Raw genomic sequence first — 27,243 nt, 5'->3', positions numbered from 1 at the left:
GACTTTAGACTTCATCTTGTTGATTTGAGAACATCATCCAAGTCTGTCAAGAGAATTTTGGATTCTAGTGCTCTATCTGTTAATAAAACAACACCAATCTCCTTCATTCCTTCCACACCTGCCTCAAAAAAAAGAAGGGGAGACAGGGTGGAAAAGTCCACTTCTCATTCTACCACCCAAGCTAATAATCAAAGTATAGAACCAGACGAAGGGGAGTACCTTGCTGAACAGTCGATGCATCTTCCTACTTCTAGAGCAAATCATAGATAACCTGAACCACCCATATTTGAATAGATTTCTTCCTCAGCCTGTTGTGATGACCATATTTCCTAGGTTTGCTTTTAGGAATGTCAAGTGAAGGGTTTCAACACGATTTATTATTGACAAATCCATAGAGGATTTTTTTAAGCTTACTTTTAACTCTTTGAAATTGAAGCCTGATGATTTTTTTTTTTTCTAGTATGTATCTTATCTGACTTGCATTGATATAGCTGAAATTTGAGTAGTTAATTTAGGTAGTTTTGTTAACTCCTGAATGCTTTGCAGGGGAAAAACTGCTTAGTTAAAGTAGTTTAAACAAAATAAAGATTGAAGCCGTTTATCAATTTATTAACAAGACATAATTAACCACTGGTCAGTGAAATACGCATTCAGAATTAACAACTAGAACAGATGATGTTTTGTAAGTGCTTAGTGTAGTGACTTAATAAACAAATTTCTACACACCTTCCTGTAACTAACTCCAAAGAGTTTAAAAAAGCGCGCATGCACACACGTGGTTACACGCAAACTGTGCCTCTGCTCCCAAGGACACATGGGTTACAAAACCACACCTCCTTTGGGAAACGTGGGCCCCCCCGCTTGTACGCATCGCCTGTGGGAGATGTGGGTGCTCCAGCTCTATGTGAACCCGCTGATTCACATGCCGATTAGAAAAGCCAGCCACGAGCTCATGTGCGTGCAGCTGACAGGGATGAGATATTGCTCCCTGTGGATCAAACGCTGCAGTGACAGTCCCCTGGCTGGATGCAGGCTACTTGGTGTCTACCAGCGAGGTTGCTCTGTCTTGGCTGAGACAAAGGTCATGATGCATGTGTGACTTCTGGCAGTGTCAAACCAGGTTTTGATGACTAGTATTTTGCTCCAAGGTGTCTCCCTGTCTTGTTCCAAATTTTCCTAGTGCTTTTCTACTTTTTAGGCTGACACCATCTTTGTTTCAAAAATGTCTTTGAAATTCCCTCGTTACTGTTTAGTCTGGCCAATGTTGCTTTCCTCTTTAAGGTGATCTGTTGCAGGCAAATGTCCTCACAGAGTTTTGTGTATTACGCGTGCGTGCACCTGCACCCTAATTAGGCCCATGTTCTCATCTTAACAGGCATTGTTAGTGAAGGCCTTCGGCAGAGGGAGGGGGCTCTGCTGGTAGCCTGCACTGAAGACCTCATAAGATAAAACTTAGCACATCTATTTGACTGGAACAAACTAAATTAGCAAAATATATTTTTGATCTTTCCCTGTTCAGATCCTACCTTTTTACCTTCTGCTCTTTAAAATTTACTGTATCATTTGGTCTCAGTAATCTTTGGTATATACGGAAGTTGTAGTAAAGTAGTTACATTGGTAGTGAATATTTCAGCCCTCTGTATCGTTATCTTGTCTTCCTCTTTGAATAACAGATGTGCATTCTCTTCTCTGTTACTTGCTATGTGTTTACAAAACCTTTTTACATATTGGTGTCTATGGCTTTTTTTAGTTAAAGCTCATTTTTGTATGTTAGCCTTAGATTTGTGTTCATGCATGCCTGTGCTGTTTATTTTTGATTCATGTTAGTGTGCATCTGTTTCCATATTTCCTATTGCTTTTGGTTTTCAGATCATTAAAGACATTAAAGAACTCTTGATGAAGCCATATCAGGACCTTACCATGTTTCCTATCATTCTTCCACATCATGATGGTTTGTCACTGTGTCATTTAATGTTGTCTTCTAGAAACTGCTTTTCTTGGATTCCAGTTTCGCTTTCTTTCTAGAATTCCTTACTGTAGGACCTTGCCTAATAATTCAGAGTCTCCATTTTTAAATAGCCAAGGTCAGCATTGTCCTTATTTGATATTCTCACATCCCTAGAGTCATTAATTGTAATTTCATCATCGTGCTCACCTAATTGCCATGCACAGACACATTTTTCAACTGTAGCCTCACTTACTCAAAATTGAAGGTAGTTGTTACTTTTTTCCTTCTCCTATAAGCAGCTTTCACTTTATGAAAAATACATATCTGAGTCATCGCAAGAGTTTGCGGGATAGTCCGTGCCTTCCAGTGTAGCTTTTCAAATGCATTCTTGGATGGCTCAAGATCCCTTATTAACACCAACACCCATCTTTGGATGCTTCTGTATCACTTCACTGTAGATAAGTACCATATGTGATGACACTGAGCATAGGTTAGCGCTGAGGGGTTAAATCAGGAGCTGTGAATAGCTTTAAGTATTTCCTGTAAGTCATAATATAGTGGCAACACTATTAAATAATAGTAAACTGCAGTTGCGTTGCAAATGATATGTTGGAGATGAAACTGCTAAAAGTATAAATATGTTAATGGTAACTGGGAAGATTGTTGGTGATCTGTGTCTCATGTTATTTATCTTGAATTATCTTTGACTTGCTAGAGTGTGCTATGAGCGAGCCACCTTCAGCCCAACGATCCAGACCTTCATCCTCTCTGCCATTTGGCATGGAGTTTACCCAGGATATTATTTAACATTTTTAACAGGAGTACTAATGACACTAGCAGCAAGAGCTGTAAGTACCAACCAAGCATCTTCTTAAAAGCAGTTCTGTAAAAGAAAATTGATCATGTTCTGTAGTCCAAAGATACGAGTTGACACACAAGCAATCTGTCAGATAGTTTTGTTTACTTTTTTTAGTTAGGAGAGTAGTGGGATGATTACTAAGGAGGGGTTGGTCAGTAGAAACAAGCAAGAGTGTACACAGCCTATAACACTTATGTAGCGTATCTTTTGTGAAAGGCCTTTCTCTGTATTAACTGATCATGTATTATTATGTCATGCTAAACAAGATGATATCTAAGACCATTTAAAAAAACCCAACTTTATCACTGATTATCGCTAGCTTAAAATTTGCAGGGGTCAGTACTATGTATTCATCAAGTCTGTCCCCCTCCCTAATTTCTGTCCAATACTATTGCAAAGATGGTAACTAAAGAATGCTCCTCGTCAACCAGCAGATAAATATCTCTATTACTACTCAAAAATGGCCAGCCAGAAGTGCAGTCACATTAACAAGCTTTTACAGCTGCTATTCAGAACCATATGGAACCAGCAAATCTGCCAAGAAATCTCTCATTCCTGTTTGAGAAAGCTGAATAAGAACAGAGGCAGGTTTATCCTGTTACTCAAGGGGAAAGAGGAACAAAAAAAATGAGCTGTCAGCTCAGAGCAGCATGGCAGATCATTTTCCTGTCAAAAGAACCAGGAGAATGAGAAACGAAGCAGACTGCTCTTTGCTGTAATAGCTAGGAGAAGCTGGTACTTCAGATTTAGGTTCTTACTAACAGTAATAAAACAGATGCTCCTCCTCTTTCTTCACAAAGATGTGGGTATCGTCCTTGTTTGACAGAACTGACTCCTTTCTTTGCAATAGGTATAGCTCCCTTCTCCTTTCCAGGCTCTTGTCACAATGAACTTTTGACATTTATCACATTTCTCAGCCAGGGACTGGTGCAAAAGCCAAAGTTCAGGGACAGTTCACAGGTAAAAGTTGTTGTGTTCTCTCAGTAAGGTGAGTCCAGTAAATCGGGAGTGCTCACTGCACTTTGTCCTGGGCTTTGCTAATAAGCTGCCTTGTATTCACATTTCATGTGTATCAATTAATAGACTATTAAATAAAAATATTGTTGGTTTTTGTATGAACAGTTACTTAATATTAACTGATAAGATACGTTAGAAGTGCTTTAGCATGTTTATTACTTAGAATCATAGAATTGTTAGGGTTGGAAGGGACCTTAAAGATCATCTAGTTCCAACCCCCCTGCCATGGGCAGGGACACCTCCCACTAGATCAGGTTGCTCAGAGCCTCATCCAGCCTGGCCTTAAAAACTTCCAGGGATGGGGCTTCCAGCACCTCTCTGGGCAACCTGTTCCAGTGTCTCACCACCCTCATCGTGAAGAACTTCTTCCTAATGTCCAATTTGAATCAACCCGTCTCTAGTTTTAATCCATTCCCTCTAGTCCTACCATTACCCGACATCCTAAAAAGTCCCTCACCAGTTTTCTTGTAGGCCCCCTTAAGATACTGGTAAACCACTGTAAGGTCTCCTCAGAGGCTTCTTTTCTCCAGACTGAGCAACCCCAACTCTCTCAGTCTGTCCTCATAGGAGAGGTGCTCCAGCCCTCTGATCATCCTCACGGCCCTTCTCTGGACACGTTCCAGCACGTCCCTATCTTTCTTGTAGTAGGGTCTCCAGAGCTGGACACAGTACTCCAGGTGGGGTCTCACGAGAGTGGAATAGAGGGGGAGAATCACCTCCCTCGACCTGCTGGCCACGCTTCTCCTGATGCAGCCCAGGATACAACTGGCTTTCTGGGCTGCTAGTGCACACTGACGGCTCATGTTGAGCCTCTTGTCCACCAGCACCCCCAAGTCCTTTTCTTCAGGGCTGCTCTCAAGCCAGTCGCTGCCCAGCCTATATCGGTGCTTGGGATTGCCCTGACCCAGATGGAGGACCTTGCACTTGGTCTTGTTGAAATTCATGAGGCTGGCATGGGCCCACCTCTCCAGCCTGTCAAGGTCCCTCTGGATGGCATCTTAATTCTACTAGCCTTTATCAAGCCTGCAAAGTTTAGCAGCCTTGACCCCCATTTTCTTCTCCTGTCATGTCTAAGCATGTATTCAATTAGTTTTTACTCCCTTTAATCATTACATGTTTCATAATCAGGTGTTTACTAGGGGCAATTACAGATTTATCTTGGAAGTTGTCCTTCAAGTCCTAAAATGCTAGATTTCTCCACAAGAAGTTCTGTGAAACCTCATCCAAGTTTTGCAGAACTCAGGAACGAGTCATTGTACGTGATCATAGGAGAAAACTGGGGGGAGATGGCAGACACTGGGGTGAAGGGTATGTGGCTAGAATGACTTGTTTTACGTAGCTTAACCAAGCAAAGGCTGAATCGGAATGTGATACTTACAGGGGAATTTGGCTAAGAAGAAGAAAGATAAAAAAGGTTTTTAAGGTAAAGAATGAAATCAGTACACGCTAGTCCTCCATGTGTTCTGTTACAATCCAGGAGTTGTAAGGGAACTGAACCTATGTGGGGTTTGGATTTTTCTAAATACCTTTGGTATTCCACTGTTTGAACAGAATTTTGCAAACAAAAGAAGACTCAGCATAGAAAATTGAGTCCTTTGATAATAGTCGCACTTCATAGTAGTTGTTATTAAGACTCCTGAAATATGTAATTGGAGCTGATATTTTGTATATTCTGATTTATACCCTACTTGTCCTAAAATACATCTTAATAGCGAGTGTATGAAAACAGCTTACCATATAGAAGCTTTCAACAGAAGCATTCTGGTTTTCATTTACTCAGACACTCTGTATTTACAGAATAGCTTGATAGGATAGAATGTCTGCCTCAATCAGACAAGTAGTCCAAACTCACTCTGGATTTAAACGTGTATTCATTTACTTAAATTCCACTTAAATTCTTAAGTGTTTAAATTCCTGTGCTGGATGAAGCGCACTATCCTAAAAGGAAGGAAACTTGAACTGACTCCTGTTGAAGTTGATGGGTATTTTGAATTGTTCAAAGATACTTGACCAAACTGTAGCGTTTAAATACATCCTATGAATTTTGTGGAAGCGCAACAAACTCTGTTTATTCCTAAGCTAACTTACTCTCATCTGCTTTTTCAGATAAGAAACAATATCAGACACTATTTTGTTGAATCTCCTGCTGTTAAACTATGTTATGATATTATAACATGGATGGCAACTCAAGTAGCAATAAGTTACACAGTCGTGCCATTTGTACTGCTCTCTGTGAAACCCTCTTTCACCTTTTACAGGTAAGCACATTCTACCTGTTTTCTTTTTCTTTTCTTTAACTTGAAATAGAAGTATTTTCTATGGCATAAGATTTCTGAGACTGTTCTAGTGATAATTATAAGACTTATTTGTTAGCTGAGCAAACTGTATTTCTCTTCTAGTGCGTGAACACACTTTCTGTTGTTTATGAGAAACCATAAAATGATCTCATTTTCCTGTTGTAATAGACTTATTTTTACTGGCGGAGGGGAAAAAAAACCCACACAAAAACAAACAAGCAAAAGAACCAAAAAGAAAACCAGAGGATGTCTTTGAGATTATTATATGCACTTGAACTGTTTTATAGCAAGACTAGATAATGACTTCCCAAAAGTTACTTTTGGGGAAAAATAGTTAAAAGCAGACTTCTCTTCACTTTACATCTCTGTTACAGCACTAAGTACTGTGGGGGAAGACTTCATTTATTATTACTATTCTTAAAAAGGAAAAATTAATGTCTTTCTGACTTAAATGTCTTACATGCAAAGTACTGTATGCGAGTAGGTTTTGACAGTTTATTCCTTAAGCATCCTGTAAGAGTGGTCAGTTTTATTGAATTCTTATTTTTGTTTGTTTTTTAGCTCCTGCTATTTCTGTCTTCATATTGCCAGCATCCTGGTGTTGTTGGTATTTCCATTGAAAAGAACTCAAAAAGGAAGTAAAAAGCATGAAAGCATCCAGCCCGTGTGGTCCAAAAAACTAGAAGAAGAAAATCTTTTGCAAAAGAACAGTTATTCCACAACAAATAATAGTTTCAGTCAGAAACAAGAAATAACCTGCAGATATCAAGCATTAAAACAGTGATTGAGGAAATACTATGATGAATATATTTTGTATGTTTTCAGAAACCCATTTTTAGCACCTTTTAAAGGGGTTTGTATTTGTTTGCAAAGATGTTTAGTAAGAAAAGAATGCATTACCTAGGAAAATCACATACAGTAGCAAGACTGGAAACAAAACAAATTAACCCCTCCCATGCCATGTCCCTGTGGGTCACGCCTTATATGAAGATATTACCATTATTTCAATGGGCACTCAGGACTTGCAGCGTATGTCCATAGGGTCATATGTGTGCCCTTTGCTGAATGTACGTTGTGTATCCCAAGGCACTGATGGGGTGGAATAAAATTGTGTCAATCTAGGATTAACAAATGGAAATTAATTTTTCCAAATGAATGACTTGCCTTAAACCCTCTATTTACTGAAATATTGTTTCTAAGTGGGTAGTTTCAAGTTTGATTTTATGTGGAAAGCATATTTCAAATATATAATACCGTATGCTATAAAGAAGATAAAATAGGAAATGCAGAGTCAGTAGAAGGCTTTTGAATCTTTTAAAGGGAATTGCAATAAGCATCTCAGTATTTGGAGGGTTTTCTTGAAGTATCTCGAACTATTACAGTACATTATGGAACTGTAAACATTACTGATGCCAAATTGTAGTTAGGTTTCTTTGATAAAGAGTGTAATTACACATAGCCCTTCTGAATAGATTAAAAAAAAAAAAAGGCACCAGAAGCTTCACCTTTTCCAGGGCTTGATAGCTCTAATCTAGGTTTCTTTTACTTTAAAGTACGTAAAAACAATAAAAAAAAAAAACCCAACACTGCCAAGTGGGCTTTGCAGCTAGAGAAGGAAAGGCAGCCATAGGACACAGAAGACAATGTGAAAGCACCAGGATTTCAATGAAAGTGTGTTTTTTATCCTTAAATACCAGAAATACTTGTTCTAGAATAAAACTGTTTTACCAAAAATTATTTTTAATGCTTAACGTTGTTTTGTTTTCAGGCATACACTAGTTAGTTGATGATGCTTTCAGTATAAAATAGCAAAATTACCTTGAGCTCTAGTACACATGTAGTGAAACATGAAATTACTATCATAACCAATTTCTGTGTGCTTGATAATCGATGGCTCTTTCTCCAAAGAAGTATATGAATTTGAGGAAAAGCTTTTTCTTTAAATTAGAATTTTAGATGCAAAATTCATGTCATATCTGTGGGTAGCGTAATGAAAGATAGAAGTCCTTCTGACTGACTGAATTACGCAAGCGTGTCAAGGGAATAACGCAGTGATTATATCTATTCCAGGCCATTTATTGTGATGATGGTCCCTGCTAGAGTACTGCTGTTAAAGGGCTACATTTTAACTGCTTCTATTCTGTATTTTCTTATAATTTTTTTAAGTAAACACAAACTCTTTATCCACGTGGGTTTTTTTAGCTTTAAAACTGACACAAAATACTACTGGAGAAAAATAATGCAGCTTGTTGATTAATAACCTACAAATGAATGAGAAAAATTTTGTCGTAATATTTTGAACCTTACATTTTTGATCAAATGTCTGGCACTAGTGGGGTTGAATATTCTTAGTACCAGAAGTGCAATGATGGCCCTCAGCTTTGGGGATACTACCATGCAAAAACAGTCACAGTACTTCTGGCTTACTCTAAAGAACCAGACCCTGAGTCAGGTCAGAGTTGTTTCCTTCCTGTGACAGTTCTGCGTGTGGCCTTTGGCGCTCTGCTGGAAACTCCAGGAGGATAACGTACCTTCTCCATTTATGTAGGTTAGCACTAAATAACCTACAGTTAAAAAGAGGGAACTAAATACGAAATGAGAGCGGATGAGTCTGTTTAGGTGAGCTGTTTCAGTGGCAGCTGTTTTTACCTTTAGAAGAAAATAATCTGACTAGTTCTAAACTCTTACTTTGATTACCCAAGTAGACTTCCCCTTACATGGGGTTGTGGTTGTCATACGCCTCTTTCAGATGGCATTATGTTTTTTTCTGTTGTTTATAAGTAAGGGCATGCTGGTTTCTTTATGTTTGATTATCCTAAATAGATACAGAATCAGGAGAGACATTTTTTCCACTCTGTTCTTGAAGGGACTTTTACATAAAATAACTAAGAGAATTGCACATTTCTGGGTGGGTGAGTAGAGCTAGGATTGATTCTTTCAGTATTTGTTGAACTTAAATTCATCTTGTTGGTGCCAGCTACATATCTACCCAACCAAGCACTTTTGGATGCCAGTGCAACATCTAATGTGCCATTTTTCCTATTAATGTTCTGCTACTTTTGTTTCATTGTTTTGGCATGTGTGCCCATATGTGTGATGGAGGCTCACTATTTCTTCATTATGAAATACGAAAACAGTTGTAAGCACTCCCAGAAAATAAGCAGGTTTAGGATAGCAAAGGCTGGTACTTCAGTGTGAGTGAATTCACAAGTATGGTTTTGTTCAGAACTTTTGTATATGGGGAAGTTAAAACAGCTAAGAAAATACATACGTGCTTCAGTTGGTCACAAGTGGCAAGATACAGGTTTCAAAACTGGATGTGACTGGTGTCTGCGTGCAATACAATTACTTTTTTCTTCGTGATCTGAACCCCTTAAATAATTGCAACACAAGAAAATTATGACAATTAATTAGTTCTGCACAGAATTTATTTTTAAGTGTAGTGTCCTAGAATTCGCCCTTTAAATGTCATTGCTGAATATAAAAGTACTTTGAACCAAAATGTGCTCTTCATGCAAATGAATTATCCTGGGGACTGTGGAGAGACGTTTCATGTTTTCATCATAGCGTTCTGATTTTAGTCAAACTGGGGTTTTGTTGTTGCTTTCTCTCTGCTTTAGTAGTTGCCTGCTTTGCTGTCGCACTGGATCCTTTTTATCCATTTAGTCAGAAAGTCAAGAGCAGCCCGCCCCAATGCTTTAGATAATTTTTAGGTTTTATCCACATCATTTTATAATACTGAATTTGACAGGATGGTGGTGATTCACTATTGCTCTTGCTGAGAGAAATAGTAGAAAGTAAGTTTCCTAGAAATATTTTGGGCATGAAGGAAGCACGGTTTTAAGTATTCTTTCACTTATTAACTAATGTGTATCCAAAAGGTAAAACTGTTTTTAAAAAAACTGTTTTTTTTTAAAAAGTCTTTAAAAAAAACTTTAAAAACTGCATTGCAGATCAGCACATTGAGTAGTAAATACAACATATCATTCATAATTTTATGGTGCTTTGCGGATATTTGCCTATTTTGAACAATTCATTCAGGCACTTAATGAGTTAATGATAATTAGTAAATGTAGTCACCCTGATAGTAACTATTTGATTGCTTAACCTTTTTTTTTTAACCTTTATGATTCTGTATTAATGAAAAAGATATATATTTAAGGAATACTTTCAGTGGTGCCTACTACTGTTGTAATCAAGAAGGCTTTGTTAGGTTTACAGTTACAGATACCCACTTCTTATTCGGGAAGCTTATTCTTCCATGGCCATTCCTTAAGTTGACAGGTAGGCAAAATTTCAGTAATAGGTGGCATTTTAGAATACATTACCATGTAAAAATATTGGTATGCATTTCAATGTGCTCTTGATAACAAATCACGCTTTAGCGAGAAGACTTTATGAAGAGATCTTTGTATGTTCCCTATCTACACTGACTTGTGGTATGAGTTTTACCAGTATAGTATATTATTTATTGGAAGAATTTTACACTTAAATAACTTGTTCAGCTTCCCCTATGGGAACAAGTAATGTGAATATAAATGCTGTGCTTGTATGACAGGATGCACGCTAGGTAGCTGTGCCTCTATTGATGGCGGTGCTTTGGTTAGCAGTAAAACATCCTCTGATGCAGAGGACACCTTTACGAGATTGTCACCTCCTGTCAAATTTATATCAAAATTAATTTTAACAAAGTCTGGATTTTTCTCTCAGAAGCTTTGCAAACAAATTGTTGACAATTTGTTTAAATACATGGTCAAATGTGTCCTCACGTTTGCCTGCAAATGTCTCACTGTTGCTTACCTGTAAACTTTCACATGCTCAACTTTATAAGTTGGCCTCGAATGATAAAGAAATTTAAAAGCACAAGTTACGAGAATTTTTAGGCTTTCATTTCCCTTATCCTTAAGTCTTTCACTTTGTAATTCTCATTGAATTCTGAAATCAGGTTCGAGAGTTTTTTGTTTTCAATGAAAATTTGGAAATATTACCATTTATGTTGAAAAGTGATCAGTGTTAGAAAAACAGATGGAAATAAATGTAAGGATTTAAATATGATGCAGACTCTAAGTATAAAAAAATATACATTGGTTCTGTGCTGATTTATCACAGGGTTTCATTACATGATTAGTCTTTATTTATTTATTTAGGTCTCGTAATACTCAGAAGAGCACTTGGGAGTATTTTTTAATTTCCTGTTAAAAAAAAATATCATTTGGCTATAAGTACTTAAACAAGTATTTAAATGCTATGCTGAGTAAGTATCTAAGCAGATACTCTAGTGAATTGAGCCTACTCCTTAGACGACCAGACCTGTCTGGATCTAAGCTAGTTGGCACTGTCGGTCTTGATCCTCGTCACAGTCATGGTGGAAAAGCTGGCAATGAAGCAGTGTCCGGTAAGGACGTGTCCCATGAGTGGCTGGGAGGGTTTACCACAGAGTTCCTGGGGGGAGCTAACCCTACATCCAGAGAGGCTCTGCTTGCTTGTGACCCAGGCTGCTCTATGCTAGCTCTGCCTGGATTTCTTGGCGTGTTTGCTGTCTTAACCTAGATGTTCTGCAAACACCGTGAAATCCAGGCATCCACAAAGTCACCCTGCAAGGTTACAACTGCAAACATTGCAACAGTTGCTTATTATGGTCAAAACTAAATGGAAAAAGAAATACTTAATTACTTAAAAACTTGTTTTGAGATGAGCTTTTTGTATGTTTTTTATGAAACCTAACTGTAATGACTTTCATCCCATTAAGTATTTAAAACATAATTTTGCTCACTTTAGGTATATAAATGTGAAAAAGTAAATTCTGCCACTTCACCATCTTCTGTGCATTAGCTGTGTGTCCAGTGACGTAGGCCTGGTTTTGGTTTTAGACATTTTTAGATTGTCTAAATCCATGTACATATCCATATAAACATTGTGTAAACTTTATGAACTGACAAAGTGTAGTTAAGTATAGTGTGCATAAATATACTTAAAATAGGCCATATCAATATTTACATGAGACTAGCGTTGAGCCTTCCAGTTGTACGCAACCTCTGCTGAAGGCTGTTGGGCTCCGTTCTCAGAGTAATAAGCTTTCTGCTTCCTAAAGTGAAAATAGATTCTGTTGGTTACACTTTAAGTGGAAAGTAAAGGGCTTCTTTCGCTCTGTTGCAAACCCAACCCTTACAGGATATTCTGCTGCAGGCTATGAATACAAAATTTGACTTCAGATACATGACTGGAATCTGCGTTAGGGCCGCTTTCCAAGGAAACTTCTTATATCAATAGTGACTCAGTCCAGCACCTTATTCCAAACAAACCTCTTGGCAAAAGACCTCTGCACAATCTCCTTCCTTCCCTTCGTCCTCTGAGGGAGGAATACCCCAAGCTGGGTTTTCATTTAGGTTTTACTACAATGTCATGTCAATAGATAGCTGTGGTCGATGCTGTAGTTGGATTAGGCTTCCAAAGTGTGAAGATATAATCTGAAACAAAAAAAGAGAGGAACAGGGTACCTAGAGACAGGTAATCACAATAGCGCAACGCTATGTATTAAAGGTGCAACAATCTTTTGTCACAATAAGTTAAGCAGTATTTGCCTATGCGTATTTTGCCTTTCTATGTGTTTATCAGTTCTCTTTACATCTTTTCTTCGTACCTTCTTTTGTCCAGTGGTGTTGACTATTTCTATGAAGAATCTGCTGATGTGTCTTACTGTGACAAAGGTGTCAAAATGATGAAATAGTAATTAGGTAGTTACTCTTAAATCCCAGACCTCAGATGTGTTCTAGATCAGTTAGGAGAGAACATTTGAAATGTATTGAATGAAAAATAGTGTAAGATGGGTAAATATAGCATTATTCAAAGATGTTGTAATAAGTTATTCCATTTAAGAATTTAAAATATGGAACTTTGCTCTTTCCTGCCTTGGTTACACATTCAAGGGAATAGTTTTACCTCAATGCAGAAGTAGTTATGCCTCCAACTACCCATACGTTAAGGTGAGAAAACACCCCTAAAAGTGGATAGCTACAGTATTCCTAAATTTGCCTTTCCTGGTTCAGAATATAATGCATTGTCAGTGAATTTCATTTTTATTATTCCAAAAATATATATTTTTTAAAAAGTGTTATTTTTCAACAGATCCATAAACTAAGTGTTGGTGTATGGTAAAATTCAAATACCACTGTTAGTTACACTGTGATTGTGATATTTTAATAATTACTTATTTCTAATTTGTCTCAGCAGTGCTGCAGAAGCAGCATGCTGTTATGTTTTAAAGGTGTTTTTAACTTGCCTATAAATGTTTTTTTCTAATTTGTGTCTTTAAATCTGATTAAACTGTAGTTTAAAAAAAAGTGAACTTGTTTTTCTAAATTTTTTGGTGTTGTCTGGTTTTGGTGAGCACTAAAGAACAAAATTATGTTAATGCATTTTCTCCTTTACTGTATAGATTAGTAAACATTACAACGCGTGCATTTACACTGTGTTATTTGGAGTATTCTGTTTCAAAATTGCTTTTATCCCATTTGTTGTCTAGAGCTTGCATAAAAATATATGTGTATAATTATTTTCCAGTAGACCTGGTAAATAGAATTTCAAGTTGCCTCTTCTTACTTGGGAAAGGTGCTTAAGCAACTTTGAAGTATCCATCTCAAAGCATGTTGCTACCTCACGCAACTATTTATGAATATGACAACTCAGGTATTTTTAGTGTGATACATGGAAAGTACACAACTAGCAAAACAAAATCAATGTTTTGAATAAGCTGCTTATTTAAGTGATGATTCCAGAGATGCAGGACTAAATGCGCAGCATACATATGCATTTTTTTTTACTTTTTGAAGCTTGACTACTAGGACGACTTTATTATGATAGTTTCTGCTGGCTGGTGACAGCAAAGCAGGCTGAGACTCCTTGACTTACGGGTTCTTTGCCACGTGTGTTTAGATTGTTGCAGAAAAGAAGGGATATTATATGTCGCTACTAAACAAGGGCTGTTTCCATCACTTCTTGTCTCATACGGAATCATTTTTATGTTCTCTCAGATCTGGCATTAATTCTGCTTCAATACGAACTTTGTAAAGCCAGTGTAACTTCTCTGACATCTTTACAAAGGTCTCTTTCTGCAAATGCTCCCACCCTAGAGGAATACTGGAACGTGTGTCTTGGTCTTCTGAAAGGCCCTACTGGATTAATGATAATTTTAAACCTTGTGTGTTTAGAATTCTCTTTTAGCAAGCTGTATTACAGGAGATAAAAATACTTGCCATTTCAACATAAAGGACTGCAGATGCCATTTTAGAAGCTCTGGTGATGTTTGTCACTTCAGCCAGAAGTTAGAGACTGCAATGGAAATTGCCTTCTCAAATATGCATTCACAATGGAGTTGGTCAAGAGTATGAAAAGTATCTTAATGAACTAAACATTTATTACTGCATTTACTGAAAATCTTCTTTGAACAGATTAAGATAAAACAGTTTTCTGTTGCTACTTCAGGATGCTAAGACTTATTGGTCAATCTGATTATTCTTATGATAAAAAATTTTAACTCTGCTCTTTTAAGGATCAAGAACATCCTGGAGACAGCAGATATTTTCCTGTGCCTATAATTAACTTAATTCCATCTGAGTAACTTCCTGATAAGATGCAGGATGTTTCAGTATAGAATACAGAAGTAGTTCTAGGGGAAGATGCCTTCAACCAACTTACTAAATTAGAGTTGGAGAGCTGTACCCTCAGCAAGGTTTGCCAGTTCATCTCACAGATCTTCCTAGGATGGTCATATATAGTAGCAAGAGAGTTATTTCTCTGTGGGAGTTATTCATTGTATTTCCAAATTTAATAAACTGTAGCAGTAAAAGGACCCTCCACACTTTTATTCTAAATGGTTTTCTTATGACAGCAGAATAACTAAATACAAATGAAGCATAGGATAAAAAAACAAAACACTCTTGTATTAGATGTCCTTAAAGCAGTGTTTCCCCAGTGACTTCCTGATGGGATACCTAAATTAGTTGCTTGATAATTAATAACTGGTCACGATTTCGATCAATTTAAGTTGAGGAAATTGGAGGAAGGAAAGAAAAGTTTTAAGTATTATAGTAATTATAATCAGTAGAATAATAAGCTTATTAACTGTTAAAGCACAGCAATAACTTTTAATTTATATTTGTATTGGGTAGATGTTGAAATCTGAAATAGGCAATTTTGTGCCTGAGACAAGCTTGGTTACTGCGACAGTTAAACTGTTTAGTTGTTTAAAAATGAAAAGACTAAGAATCATACATCTTTTATGAGGGAGGCTAAACAAAAAGGTTAAGAATTACTTGAAAAAAGCACTTAATGTTTTTTGGAGCTTTTTTTGTGAGTCTTGCCTAAATTGCATCCGTGATTTTAGAGTATCGAATGTCAGCTAATCCTGGAAACAATTTCCAGGCACTTGAAGGACAAGAAGGTGTTCAGAAGTATTCAGCCTGGAATCACCAAGGGGAAGTCATGCTTGACCACCTTCGTAAACATCTATGATGAAATGATTGTCACGGTAGACGAGGGGAGAGCAGTTAATATTGTCCACCTAGACTTCAGCAAGGCTTCTGACACTGCCACCTGTAAGATCCCCATAGACAAGCTGATGACATGTGGGCTGGCTGAGCAGACAGTGAAGTGGACTGAAAACAGGCTGAATGGCCGGGCCTAGAGGGTGGTGACCGGTGGCATGAAGTTGAGTAGGAAGCAGGTAACTAGCAGTGTACCTCAGCGGGTGGTACTGGAACTGATCCTCTTCAACATCTTCATTAATGATCTGGATGATGGGAGAGAGTGTACTCTCAGCAAGTTTGCTGATGACACAGGTGGAAGGAGTGGCTGATGCACTAGAAGGGACTAGTTTATGAGGTTACCCAGAGGGACCTCAGTAGGCTGGAGAAATGGGCTGACAGGAACCTGATGAAGTTCAACGAGGAGAAATGCAAAGTCCTGCAACTGGGGCAGGGTAACACCCCACACCAGTATGTGCTGGTGGCCACCTAGCTGGAAAGCAGCTGTGCAGAGATGGATGTGGGGGTCCTGGTGGACACCAAGTTGAATGTGAGCCAGCGATGTGCCCTTGCTGTGAAGAAGGGATCTCCAGAGGTCCCTTCCAACCTCAACCATTCTGTGATTCTGTGAAATGCTGTAAGAGATGGAAAAACTGGAAAAAGAAAATAAAATTGCTTGGAATAAATTTTTTGTTTTGTAGGATTATATGCTGTACTGCAGTAGCTTACAAACTTCGACACTTATTACCTTTTAAAAAACGTCATAGAAATCAAGTATTTCTACACTTTACAGACTCTGGAAAATTTCTACTCTGAGTTAAATTTCATTTAAACTGTATTAATGATATGACAAAAGTGTTTTGGGGACAACTGTTAAGATTATTTATATGCCTTAACAACAACAACAAAAAAAGCTTTTGATGAGAAGTGTAAAGCTTTGTGTGAAATCCTAATTCTACTAGATTACAGTTTTGACTCTTCACACTGGCACCATGTTTCATTGTCTATGTGAATTAATCACTGGTGGGAAAAGCTATGATAGTGGAATAAGGATTTGGTTGATGAGAAGGTCACAAAGTGAGAGATTAATATACATTTTGCTATAAATGCTGAAAAACAGCAATATTTTGAAAATATTTGAAAATACATAAATCTCAGGAGGCTAACATATAAGCAGTCTCATCAGACCAGTTTCTCTTATCTACATAAGATTATATGGATGCTGGAAACATCAGGACCACTCATCCTTTAGTTGTGGCCCATATGCATACATTCAGGTAGCATGGAGTGAGTGCTTTTCAGCTCACCCTTGGCTGCGGGGATTCATTCATTCTCCATCTGTTCACATTACACTTCCATTGTGTAAATAAGAATGTGCTTTATGCCCTTAATTTCTCCCAGTCTTTCAGATGAATCAGTGTTTTGGTGCAAGATCTGAGTGGATTTAGCTTTTGATTTTCATAGCTTGCTTTTTTGCCTTGTATCAACAATTTTTGTGCAAGTGAGGAAGCTGTTTATTTTATCTGTGTGACGAATTTCTTAAGGTAATAGGAGAAATCACACTTGAAAAAGTGAGCAAAAGTACTTGGAGCACAGTTTCTGGTTCTAAATTATTTGGGGTATAAAGGATGCACCGTCAGATATTTCCGTGATGGCCCTTCAGAGAGCGGGGAGATCTCGGTGGTGTAAAGGTTTTTAAATCAAAACAGTAACTGTAAAAACGAGGAGGAGTATGGGGATTACACTCCTTTCCCTTGCTGGGTGTTTGAGCTAAATTACCTTACTGTAGTCATTAGAGATCATCTCTCATCCAGTTGTCCAAATGAACTATATAACGAGCATCCGTTATCACAGATGTGGATTGTGCTGAAGATCGAAGTGACCTTTTACAGTCACTGGTTGTGTTTTACCACAGAATTGTCATCAGTATGATGATAAACAACTTTGGAAATGCCCTAGGAGGCTCACAGCCAAGTGTTGTGAGGTGAATTTTGCTCAAAATACCTGTGAGGGTGCTCGGGCGGAGCTCCGGGAGAAGCTGGTGAACACCAAGGGATGTGGTGAGGTGAGAAATTTTTATTCATATTTACCAGCAGCAATCCTCACCATCGTGTTGAAAACAACGCTTTTGTTGGCTTATCTATAAGGTGGCAATTGTTAACAAAAACTTTACCCGTTTTCTTTCAGCCCGGGGGTGAATGCCGAGGCGGTGACCGCGCTCCAGGTAGGCTCCATGGCGGTGCCGTCCCCAGGGGCGCGAAGCTGGGCACCGTCACTCAGCGCCTCCTCCCGCCACTACCGCACGGTGACTCACTGCCGCCAGGCCTCCCGGGCAGGGTTTTCTTGGGTCCCCCGTTATTAGCTGCTTACACGCGGTTATTAGCGCGGCAGCCCTGCGGGCTGTTCCAGGAGAAGCTCCCCGTTCCTGACAGAAGCCGGGCAGCGGCCGCCCTCCCCCAGGGCGGCGGGCGGTGCCGCCCCCCGCCCACGTGACCAGCCCGGTGCGAGGGGGGAGGCGGGCAGAGGGAGGTAAGATGGCGGCTGCTGCCGGAGGGAGGTGAGGAGACCTCGGCGCCGCTGCCTCCCTGTCAGTCTCCCGCTGGGCCCGGGGAGCCGCCCGCAGGGGCTGAGTCCCGCCGGCTGTGGGGTGAGTGGCAAGAGGCAGGCGGGGGGCGGGGGACACCTCGGGCCGGGCGGGGAAGGACAGGGGAAGGGCACGGGCTGCCAAACAAAGGGCGCCCCCGGGGCCCTTCCTCGTCGCCGCCCCCGGCGTCCCCTCGTAGCGGTGGGGAGCCGGGGGATCGCTGCGGAGGGGGGTTAACGGTGGCGGTGGGCTGTGGGCCCGGCCCCCTCCCGCCCCGGACTGGGCTGAGGGCCGCGGGGCTGGGAGCAGCAGCGGCGGCCGGGCCGCTCCGCCCTGGGGCTCCGGCAGCGCCCTGAGTGAGGGGCGGAGAGGGCCCTCCGGGGTGGGCGGCGGGGACATCTTACTGGAGGTAAATCGGCTGTGGGGTGCCGCAGGCACGGCCGGGTATCGCTGTCAGCTCCGCTGCCAGGGCTGGGGGAGCCTCTTGTACCGTTTTTCTCTGGTTTTGTTAACTCAGAAAGATAAATGTGACCTCGACCTGTAAGTGCAGGCTGGCGCTTGATTGCCAAGGTAAGGAATCATCGCATGGTTGAGGTTGGGAGGGACCTCAGCAGGTCCGAACCCCCAGCTGAAGCGGGGCCACCCAGAGCTGGTTGCCCAGAACGGTCTCCAGACGGCTTTTGTGTATCTCCAAGGATGGAGACTCCACAACTGCCCTGGGCAACCTGTGCCAGTGCTGGGTCACCGTCACAGAGAAAAAGTGCTTCCAGATGTTCATGTGGCATCTCTTGTGTTTCATTTTGTGCCCATTGCCTCTGGTCCTGTCACTGGACACCACCGAAGAAGCTGAGTAACAAAATCTCTTAAGGGTAGGGCTTTGACACTTCTCATATATGCTTAAATATTGGTTAGGAAAAGTGATTTCTTATCTGTAAATCTTGACGAGGGATTGATGGGGGGGAGTAATACACTAATATGTCTTTTGCTGGAAAAATATTTGAATCATGGGATTAATTACGTGACACCACCCCCTCCCCTTCCCCCTGTCAAATAGTAAAGAAATGGAAAGATACAGCTTTCCCAGCACTCCCTCGGGGACTGTGATGATTTTGATGGGCACGTAACACAGTTTAAGGACTATTTTATTCCTAGAAAGAATGATAAAGAGGAGTTTTTTTATTAGATCAGAATGTGTAAGAAACCCTGTTTGTCTGTTAGAGAGACATTTATTCTTTGTTCTGCAATGGTGGTTATTTAAAGTAGCTTTGTTATTAAGAAATTCAAATCTACCTGAAATCCTGTGTGACCACAGCTTATGAAATGTGGCCATATTCTTTTAAAAAACTTTTTTAACAGAAAGATCTCTGTCACACAACTGACTTTTTCCTTAGGTGAAAATCCTCTAAAAGTTAGATTTTTGTCATAGAACTTGTGTCTGTGACTAACAAACCCTGGATTTTATGATACAGAGAAATATGTTGGCTTTATGAGACTGTGTAAGATGATGTTGTAGACTTCCTTGCTGTGCTTATGTGTGTTTGATATGGGTTTTGACAGAATTGATTTATATTGGTTGTTACAATTTTTTAAAAAACTTAACATTGGTACCTGTTGTTCTTTGCTTTCTTTTACTTGAAGTATTTAAAACCTGTAATAGTGTTTTGTAGGACTAAGCATTTTGTGTTTTGTACAGGAATTTAATTTTCTCTTAGAATTCAGATATTCTTAGCAATACCTTATTGTTCGTTGCCCGTATTTAAATTCTGTCTTAAAGGTAGAGTAGTTCTGATAAGGTTTAAATTCTGTTATCAGATATTTCACAAACCCTTTGTTTTCACTGATCTTTTTATCCAGGATAAAACATAGCCATATCTAATAGTTGCTATCGGGTGACAATGGTGACTTCTTGTTTAAATACGTTTTTTGCATCTTTCCAGTCTTCTAGATGTAATCCCCAGTCTCAATTGTTTTATTTAAAGAACAAAAAATAAATCTGTCACTACAATATTTGGAAATGGCTGTTTCCTTGGGTGGCTAAGGTGGAAAAGAATGACTTGTGTGTCTCCAGTTTTCTGTATTTTTTGCTGTGTACTGTAATAATGGTTACAACCATAGGGACCTCCTTTTGTGCAAACTCTTTAGTTCGCTTGGTTATGGGTTTCAAAATAAGAATATCTGCATCTCTAGTTACCTTTTGGCATCTTTTAATATTTTCTAATTACACTATTTATTCTGTGATATAAAGTAACAAAAAAATAAAATAATCCGTTAAAATGTTTCTTGTCTGAATAAAAGGAGTGTGGATAAGAGAAGCAGAATAAATGTTCCCAGATAAATAAGGAAAAGCTGAAAATCAGCATAAGATCGTTAGTCATACTGGAACTTCGGGCATTGGAGAAGAGGTGTGGGCGTAGGCTGCTTATGGAAACTTAGATTTGTTATTTCTTTCCACCTCAGAATACTAGAAATTAATGTTTTAAAGGCTCATTTCAACTGTTTTGAAAATTTGTTCTTTAAACAGAATCCTGGTTGACTCAGTCCCTATAGAAAGAATAGTTAAAAGTATTTATAACTTCATGTGATTCCTGACTGGTGATCTCTTAATGTTTATGAAATATGTCCATTTAGCAAGTGATTACAGTAAGGTGTCATAAAGGATGGGTAATGTTTGCGTTAGCAAGATTCTCTGTGGCATAAGTAAAGGTGATGTTCCAACATGTTTTTAATTTTTCATGCCATCGTAAAGTATAAAAATGTGTGAGAATATGAAACCAAGTTATGTTACTCTCTTATAATAAATTTTATATGTACAGTTCTTCTGTATTCTACACTTCTTTAAGTTCTGATTTGGAAAGATGGCATTTCCAGTGCTTCAGGGCAAAATACTGCATGTTTTCCTGTTTTATGTGTATGTGCCCAGATTTCAGCAGCCCTGCAATTATTTTACAGTTAACTGAAAGATCTGCCACAGCAAGATGTTGGGAAGGTAGCTTTTGTGTCTGGAAATAGAAGGAAACATCTTAAAAAGAAGGCAACGGGTTTTTTTCATTGTATGATGAAAAGTATGAATTTTATGTAAGTCACTACAAACTTGACCTATTGAAAACAAAACAGGAAGAGAAGGTCTGAGTAATGCTAGTGTTGTTGACCAATTCTGATATTTATTCATAAATGATCGTAGCTCACACAATAAAAAAATACAGGGGAGAGCTATGAAAATGATGGTGATATTTGGAAAATTTAGTGTGTAGTAATATATATATATATTTTAATGTATTTAGAAACTGGGTTCTGAGAGTACACTACATTTCTGCAGATTTGAGTCGTCGGGACCTCTGCAGTCAATATTGGTACTAAATTTCTGTAAATCAGCAAATTTTTGCAGTCTTTCCAAAACAGTGATAACGTCTGCTTCAGCTCAGAATGTGAGCGCCTTACAAAAACAGGTTAATCCCTGTGCAAACATCACCTTCATCTAAGCATTTGTGCTCTTAATGTACCTTTTCATAGTTCTTGGTGTGTTCTTACTCTTATAAAATACCAGTATTTGCTGCCCGAGGGCATTGTGAGATTTCCAAGCTTGGAAGTTGGATTGTGAATGAAGAGCTGCTTCGTGGGCAGGAAGTTGGCTCGCTTTGGTGGGAGGAAAAAAATAACAGCATTAATCCTTATTGGAAAGGGGATCAATTTCCAAATGGGCTCCTGATTTTAATTGAAAGTTTTGTTATAGATTGTGAAAATACTTCTGCTGTGTCAAAGAACAAAGTAAATATTGTTAATTGAGCAATTAAGGACTGTATACGTATTGGATGCTCTTGAATGGTATTGGTTTTGCACTCCATTTATGAAATTTGGCAGGGATTAAGTTCTCATCCTTTGTTGTTGTAAAGGATAAGCTATTGAGTTGTTTGGTGGGTTTTTTTTTGTTCTAGGGTTGTTTGTTTTGAAAAGTGTATGAATATATATTTCAGAACTCGATTTCAGAATAGAGTTACTTGTCTACTCTTGTACCTCAGAGTCTTGGTTTGAAGCAGTTATGGTAATTTAGAAGAAATCTTGACCATTGGAAGAAATCACACCATAGTGTCCTGCACCTATGCAGACTTTGAGTACAGTGTTTAGTTTTTGTAACATAATAATATAAATCTTATTTAATAAAAAGGTGGACTGTGGCTGTGCTCAATTTATACTGACTTGCTGTCATGAGTGAAAATATCATTAATGAACTTCAGCCTAATTTCAGGCATTGTTTATTGTTCTTGGGGGGGATAGAAGGGGAATAAAGTAAAGCTTCCAAAAATCTTAACACCAACGTCTTTTATGTATATTTGTTGGTGGGGTGGTGGTTTTTGTTTTCTTTTGTTTTTTGTTTATTTGTTTGGTTGTTTTGGTGTTTTGTTTTTTTTTTTCCCCCCTTTATTTTGCTGGGTTTATTTAAGTGTAAGAATACTAACACATACATTAACCTGGTTGCATTTTAAGTGGAAATTTCTGTTATTGACTCCCTAAACAGTGCTTTTGTAAAGCTCTCCAGTTATGTTAATCTTTTGGATGCTTTAAGCAGCTTGCCTGAAAAGTGGCAATGAAAGCATGAGGATATAAAATTCGTAATTATAATATTTGATTTTGTTGTTTTTGTTTCTATAAAGTAGACTTATTAATTATTGTGATATTATGTGACAGTGAAGTGTAAGTGACAAATAATATTAATATATTTGGTGATATTTCACCCTTACAAAGCTTTTATCATTTTAAAAGAGTAATGTTAACATGGGGTTTGTAAATGCAGCTCTAGATGTATTCTGCTGTTAGTCAAAGGTTTAAGTCGCCTCTAAGGATTCAGATCTACATTAAGGCAGAAACTGTGCTGTCTTGATAACTGGGAGTTCAAGGAATGATTTCTGAAGCAGGATCCTTATCTACAGTGCAGTAGGGCTGCCTTTGCCTTTTTGAAATACAGAACATTTTGAAATAGGGAACATCAAGGGAGGAATCTTACTTTGAAGAGGAAGCAATGCTGAATATTTTTTCCCTTTTTGTGCTAGCTGAGAATTAATTGGCAAAATTTTGATAGCAATTGCAGAGTGTAGTTGACTTGGTAAGACATTGTAGTCATGTTTTGTCGATGATTTCTAATATAGTTTTCAGTTTAGTATTTGGTATGGCAAATAGCATGGGGATTTAAGGTGCAGCTACAGGAGAGGAGCTGGGACACTGCACAAGGAGATCAGAATGTGTCTGTGGTAGCAGTGGAGCTAGTGGCAAGTCACATTTCATGAATTTCTGTCAAAATATCTAAAAAATGATGAGAGGATGAGAGGAATTCAGGTGCTTCATGTGACTATCTAATGTCATTTTAGATGCCAGAGAATATCCGAGGCATCTGCATAGGGCTGTGATATTGGCGCAGGCCGTAAGGGAGGCATACTGTTCTGGACTGGCAGCTGGATGCCAGGCAAGATGTTGACTTTTCTGGTATTTTTGTATCTGAAATAGCAGTAGGAGCCTGTGTGTGGGCACTGAGTCACTACAAATCACTGTTTCTTTTCAATCTTTAATTTTTGGTGTGATTTATGTTTGGGTTTTTTTAAGTTTGCAACCTCTCAATTAGCTCTTCCTCCTACTGAAAAAAATAAAGACAATTATATGACACCACTATTGTACTGCTCGCCTGCCTTTGCATGATGGTACTTTAACTGTACGGTAAATTTGGTGGACCTTTTGTGTTCTTAGCATATTTATAACTTTTTTGTGGGAGAGGCTGGCTATTTGTGCAGTGCCTAGTAAAACTGTTGCTGGGCTTTGCATGTCAAATATAGTTTGGTTTTTGTTTTTTTTTTTAAAAAACTGATTTTAGATTTGAGTTTTAAATAATGCCTGAATGATACCATTTGATTTGTTTAATTTTATGTGGTATGTAGACATTTGGAGGATGGAGAATTCAGATGCCTAAGTCCTCTTTGGAATTTGTCTCTTAAACTGCAATCTGGATTTTAAACCCAAATTTAACAGTGGGAGTCACAGTCCCTCCTTTTTGTCTCTTCTCCCTCTTGTGTTCTTCTGTTTACATACCTAAAATGTATATACTTTATCGTTTCTTTTGTCACTAGATGTTCATGTGTGCCTACACAGAGCTGCTGTCATCTTAACTGAACTGGCTGTGTTGGTTTTTTTGCTGGAATTTCTGTGAACGAGGCATTTCTATATCTAGGTTTTCTGACGGCTGTGGTGCTATAGATGAGCTCAGGTTGTGTCTAATATATCCTGACAACAGCATGTTTGTCTAGATAAACTTACTTGCTAAAGGAGAAAGGGTGGTGCCATGGTGTTATAGTCTGTGCAAACAATTTAAAGCAGAGCTAGATTGTTTGATTTAAATTTCTAAATCAAAACTAAGGTCTCTGTGCTAAGCATAGTGAAGTTCCTGCTGGCTTCCTTTCGTCTCCTTTTGGCTAATGTTTCACTTCATTTGGGAGTCCAGAAAAATCCACTGGCTGCTTTTATGTGAGAACAAAGGTTAGAACATTTGCCTGGGAAAGCCACTAGGCTTTGGCTTCTACCTGGTAGAGAATAACCTAACCAGTAGGCTTTAGCTAACACTAAACTGGAGTTTTTCCTCTGCTGTTACACTGGTATCATGCAAAGAAGATCCAGAAAGAGAGCAATTGTCATGCTCTGGTGAGGAGAAAGGTGGTGTGGTGTGGGTGGTTCTTGTGTTTAGCCCCACAACTTGTTCTGCATCTGATGAAATTTAATTTGGGTGCAGTGAGTAATTCAGCTTTTGGAGCCATATTGGTGCACTAATACTACTGGTGCTAGCCCACAGCTTTTTAGGAAGTCTTAAATGGTTCTTAATGGTCTGCGTTAACCAAGAAAAACCTTTCCTGTCTTACGTATTAGAGGTTAAAAACACGATCAGTCAACAGAAGCTATGTTAAGTTTGACTAGCAAGTTAACAACATGCCATCACATGCAGGCATGTCTGGATAAAGTTGATGATAACTGATTTAATAAATGCTATTTCTCAGAGTTCCATATGGCTGCAATTTAGATGTTATCACTATGTTTCATAATGCTGAATAGTCTCAATGTTCTGCTTATGTACATAAAGGATAAGGGTTATATTGTAAATAACTAGCATATATAAAGTATGTTACATATACAGGTATTCCTACAATGTTATAGATGCATCAAAACTTATGCAAATGAAAGACCACTATGTATTCCATTAAAAATACATATTTAGACAATACCTAAAAATTAGAATTATTTCTGTAATTTCCTAAGAACTAGAAAGGTTAAGCAATTGATGTTTCATTGAAATGTAGTGCGTTTCAATGCACGAGTCTCCACAGCATTTTGTTCAGGATAATGGCAGGTGTTCATATCCAACCAATAACTTATTGTCATGTACAGTTCATGCTTTCTAATGTCAAACTCTCATAATCTTTACTTATGCTTTACTTTTTTTTTTCCTTCCCGAAATACAGATAAGCTTTGTTATAGAAGCATTTTAAATACTGCGTGAAGATGGCAAGTCTGATGAGTCAGAGTCTGTTGACCTACGTAGAAGAAGGAAATGTTCCTGCTCTGAAAGCGCTTCTTGAAAAATGCAGGGATGTTGATGAGAGAAATGAGGTAAGACGATTTTTTTTTTGAAAGATCAGTTTCATATTGCAGCTTATTAGTTACAGAAGGAATAATTAGTGAGATCACACTGATTATTATTTAATATACAATTTTCAGGTTTATTTTCCCCTGATTGCTTACCTTTGCACAGACTGAACACACAGTATTCAGTCTCTTTCAGAACCTCAGCATCTTTCATTGTCTTCATTTTCTGAGTGTTCTGAGCTAGAAAACGCAACTCCATTCTTACTTTGTGGATGGAGATTGTACCTGTATTTCTGTGGCTAGGAATTGTTTCAGAGATCCAGCTGTGTGTGCAGTCTTGCCCTGTCTGTTTTGAGTGAAACCTGGGGCAACGACTCTTCCCCCACATTGTGGTTTCCAGGCAAGAGAAACTTTGTTATACAATCCATATAGGAGCATATATTGCAATGTACTCTGAGCAGGTTCTCATTTGGATGAAAATATATGTATCTAAAAGGTAAGTCTAGATGTAACAAGGAGTATTAAATGACTTTACCAGGATTACACAGGAAGTCTTGATACACAGTAGGGAGTTGGAATATGGATTATGCAGAATCTTAGGATAGTGCGATAATTGTTAGCTGCAGCTTTGTCATCTAATTTAGTCCGATTTGAGCATATCGCCACCAGCAATTTAAGTAAATGTGCTGCGGTTTCATTATGCTGCACTAAAGATTCCTGAGAGTTTCTTGGGAGGCTTGATTCATGCAAATGTTTGTTGCTAGTGACAGTTTATGTTGTTTTGCACAATGTTTAAAATTCAGGTTATCTTGATGCACTGTTATGTCTTTTGTGTATTTTACAAAGAAGCTTAGATGATTTAGTCTAGTGGGAGTTGTCTCTGCCCATGGCAGCGGGGGTTAGAACTATATGATCTTTAAGGTCCCTTCTAAACTGAACTATTCTATGATTTGACTAATTTAATTTTCTGTAGTAGATTTTCTGGTTTGTAAGTGTAGGAGCTTTTCTTTCATCTGAATGTACAGCTTATATAATGTTTTTTAATGTTTTTTTAGTTCTGATTTCCTAAATAGTGTTGTAGAACTGGAACCTTGTTGACTTACATAGCTTATTCAGAGAATCAGATTCATAGAAAAACTCAGGACCTCTGGAGGTCATTGGGTTCAATCTACTCCTAATTGCAGGGCTAGCTTCAGAGTTACATCAGGTTGCTCAGGGGCTTACCCAAGCAAAATTTGTAAGTCTTTAAGGATAGAGATCCTGCAGCCTCTCTAGGCAATGCTCCAGTGCTTAACCACTCTTTGTTTCAAAACATTTTCCTTATGTTTCATTGGACTGTCCTTTGCTGCATCTTGTGACTGTTGCTTTTTGTCTTTGTCGTGTATCACAGAATGGTTTGGGTT

General features: G+C 38.5%; 2 protein-coding genes across 6 annotated transcripts in view; both read left to right on the top strand.

The window, feature by feature from the left end:
- Positions 1–7,859, top strand: part of MBOAT2 (membrane bound glycerophospholipid O-acyltransferase 2) — a 97,711-nt gene extending 89,852 nt beyond the window's left edge. For both annotated transcript variants that reach the window (XM_074581793.1, XM_074581794.1), the window contains 3 exons: positions 2,664–2,796; positions 5,931–6,082; positions 6,683–7,859. In XM_074581793.1, coding sequence (XP_074437894.1) covers positions 2,664–2,796; positions 5,931–6,082; positions 6,683–6,905 — 508 coding nt within the window. In that variant the 3' untranslated portion in view covers positions 6,906–7,859. The remainder of the gene's footprint in view (positions 1–2,663; positions 2,797–5,930; positions 6,083–6,682) is intronic.
- Positions 7,860–18,142: 10,283 nt separating this feature from the next.
- KIDINS220 (kinase D interacting substrate 220) overlaps positions 18,143–27,243 on the top strand; it is an 82,233-nt gene continuing 73,132 nt past the window's right edge. For all 4 annotated transcript variants that reach the window (XM_074581792.1, XM_074581791.1, XM_074581790.1 and 1 more), the window contains exons 1-2: positions 18,143–18,289; positions 25,717–25,864. In XM_074581792.1, the coding sequence (XP_074437893.1) occupies positions 25,757–25,864 (108 nt within the window). In that variant the 5' untranslated portion in view covers positions 18,143–18,289; positions 25,717–25,756. The remainder of the gene's footprint in view (positions 18,290–25,716; positions 25,865–27,243) is intronic.

This window comes from Larus michahellis, chromosome 3, assembly GCF_964199755.1.
Source record: "Larus michahellis chromosome 3, bLarMic1.1, whole genome shotgun sequence".
NCBI lineage: Eukaryota > Metazoa > Chordata > Aves > Charadriiformes > Laridae > Larus > Larus michahellis.
The sequence above is the reverse complement of the archived record's forward strand: the minus strand, read 5'-3'. Positions and strand labels throughout refer to the sequence as shown.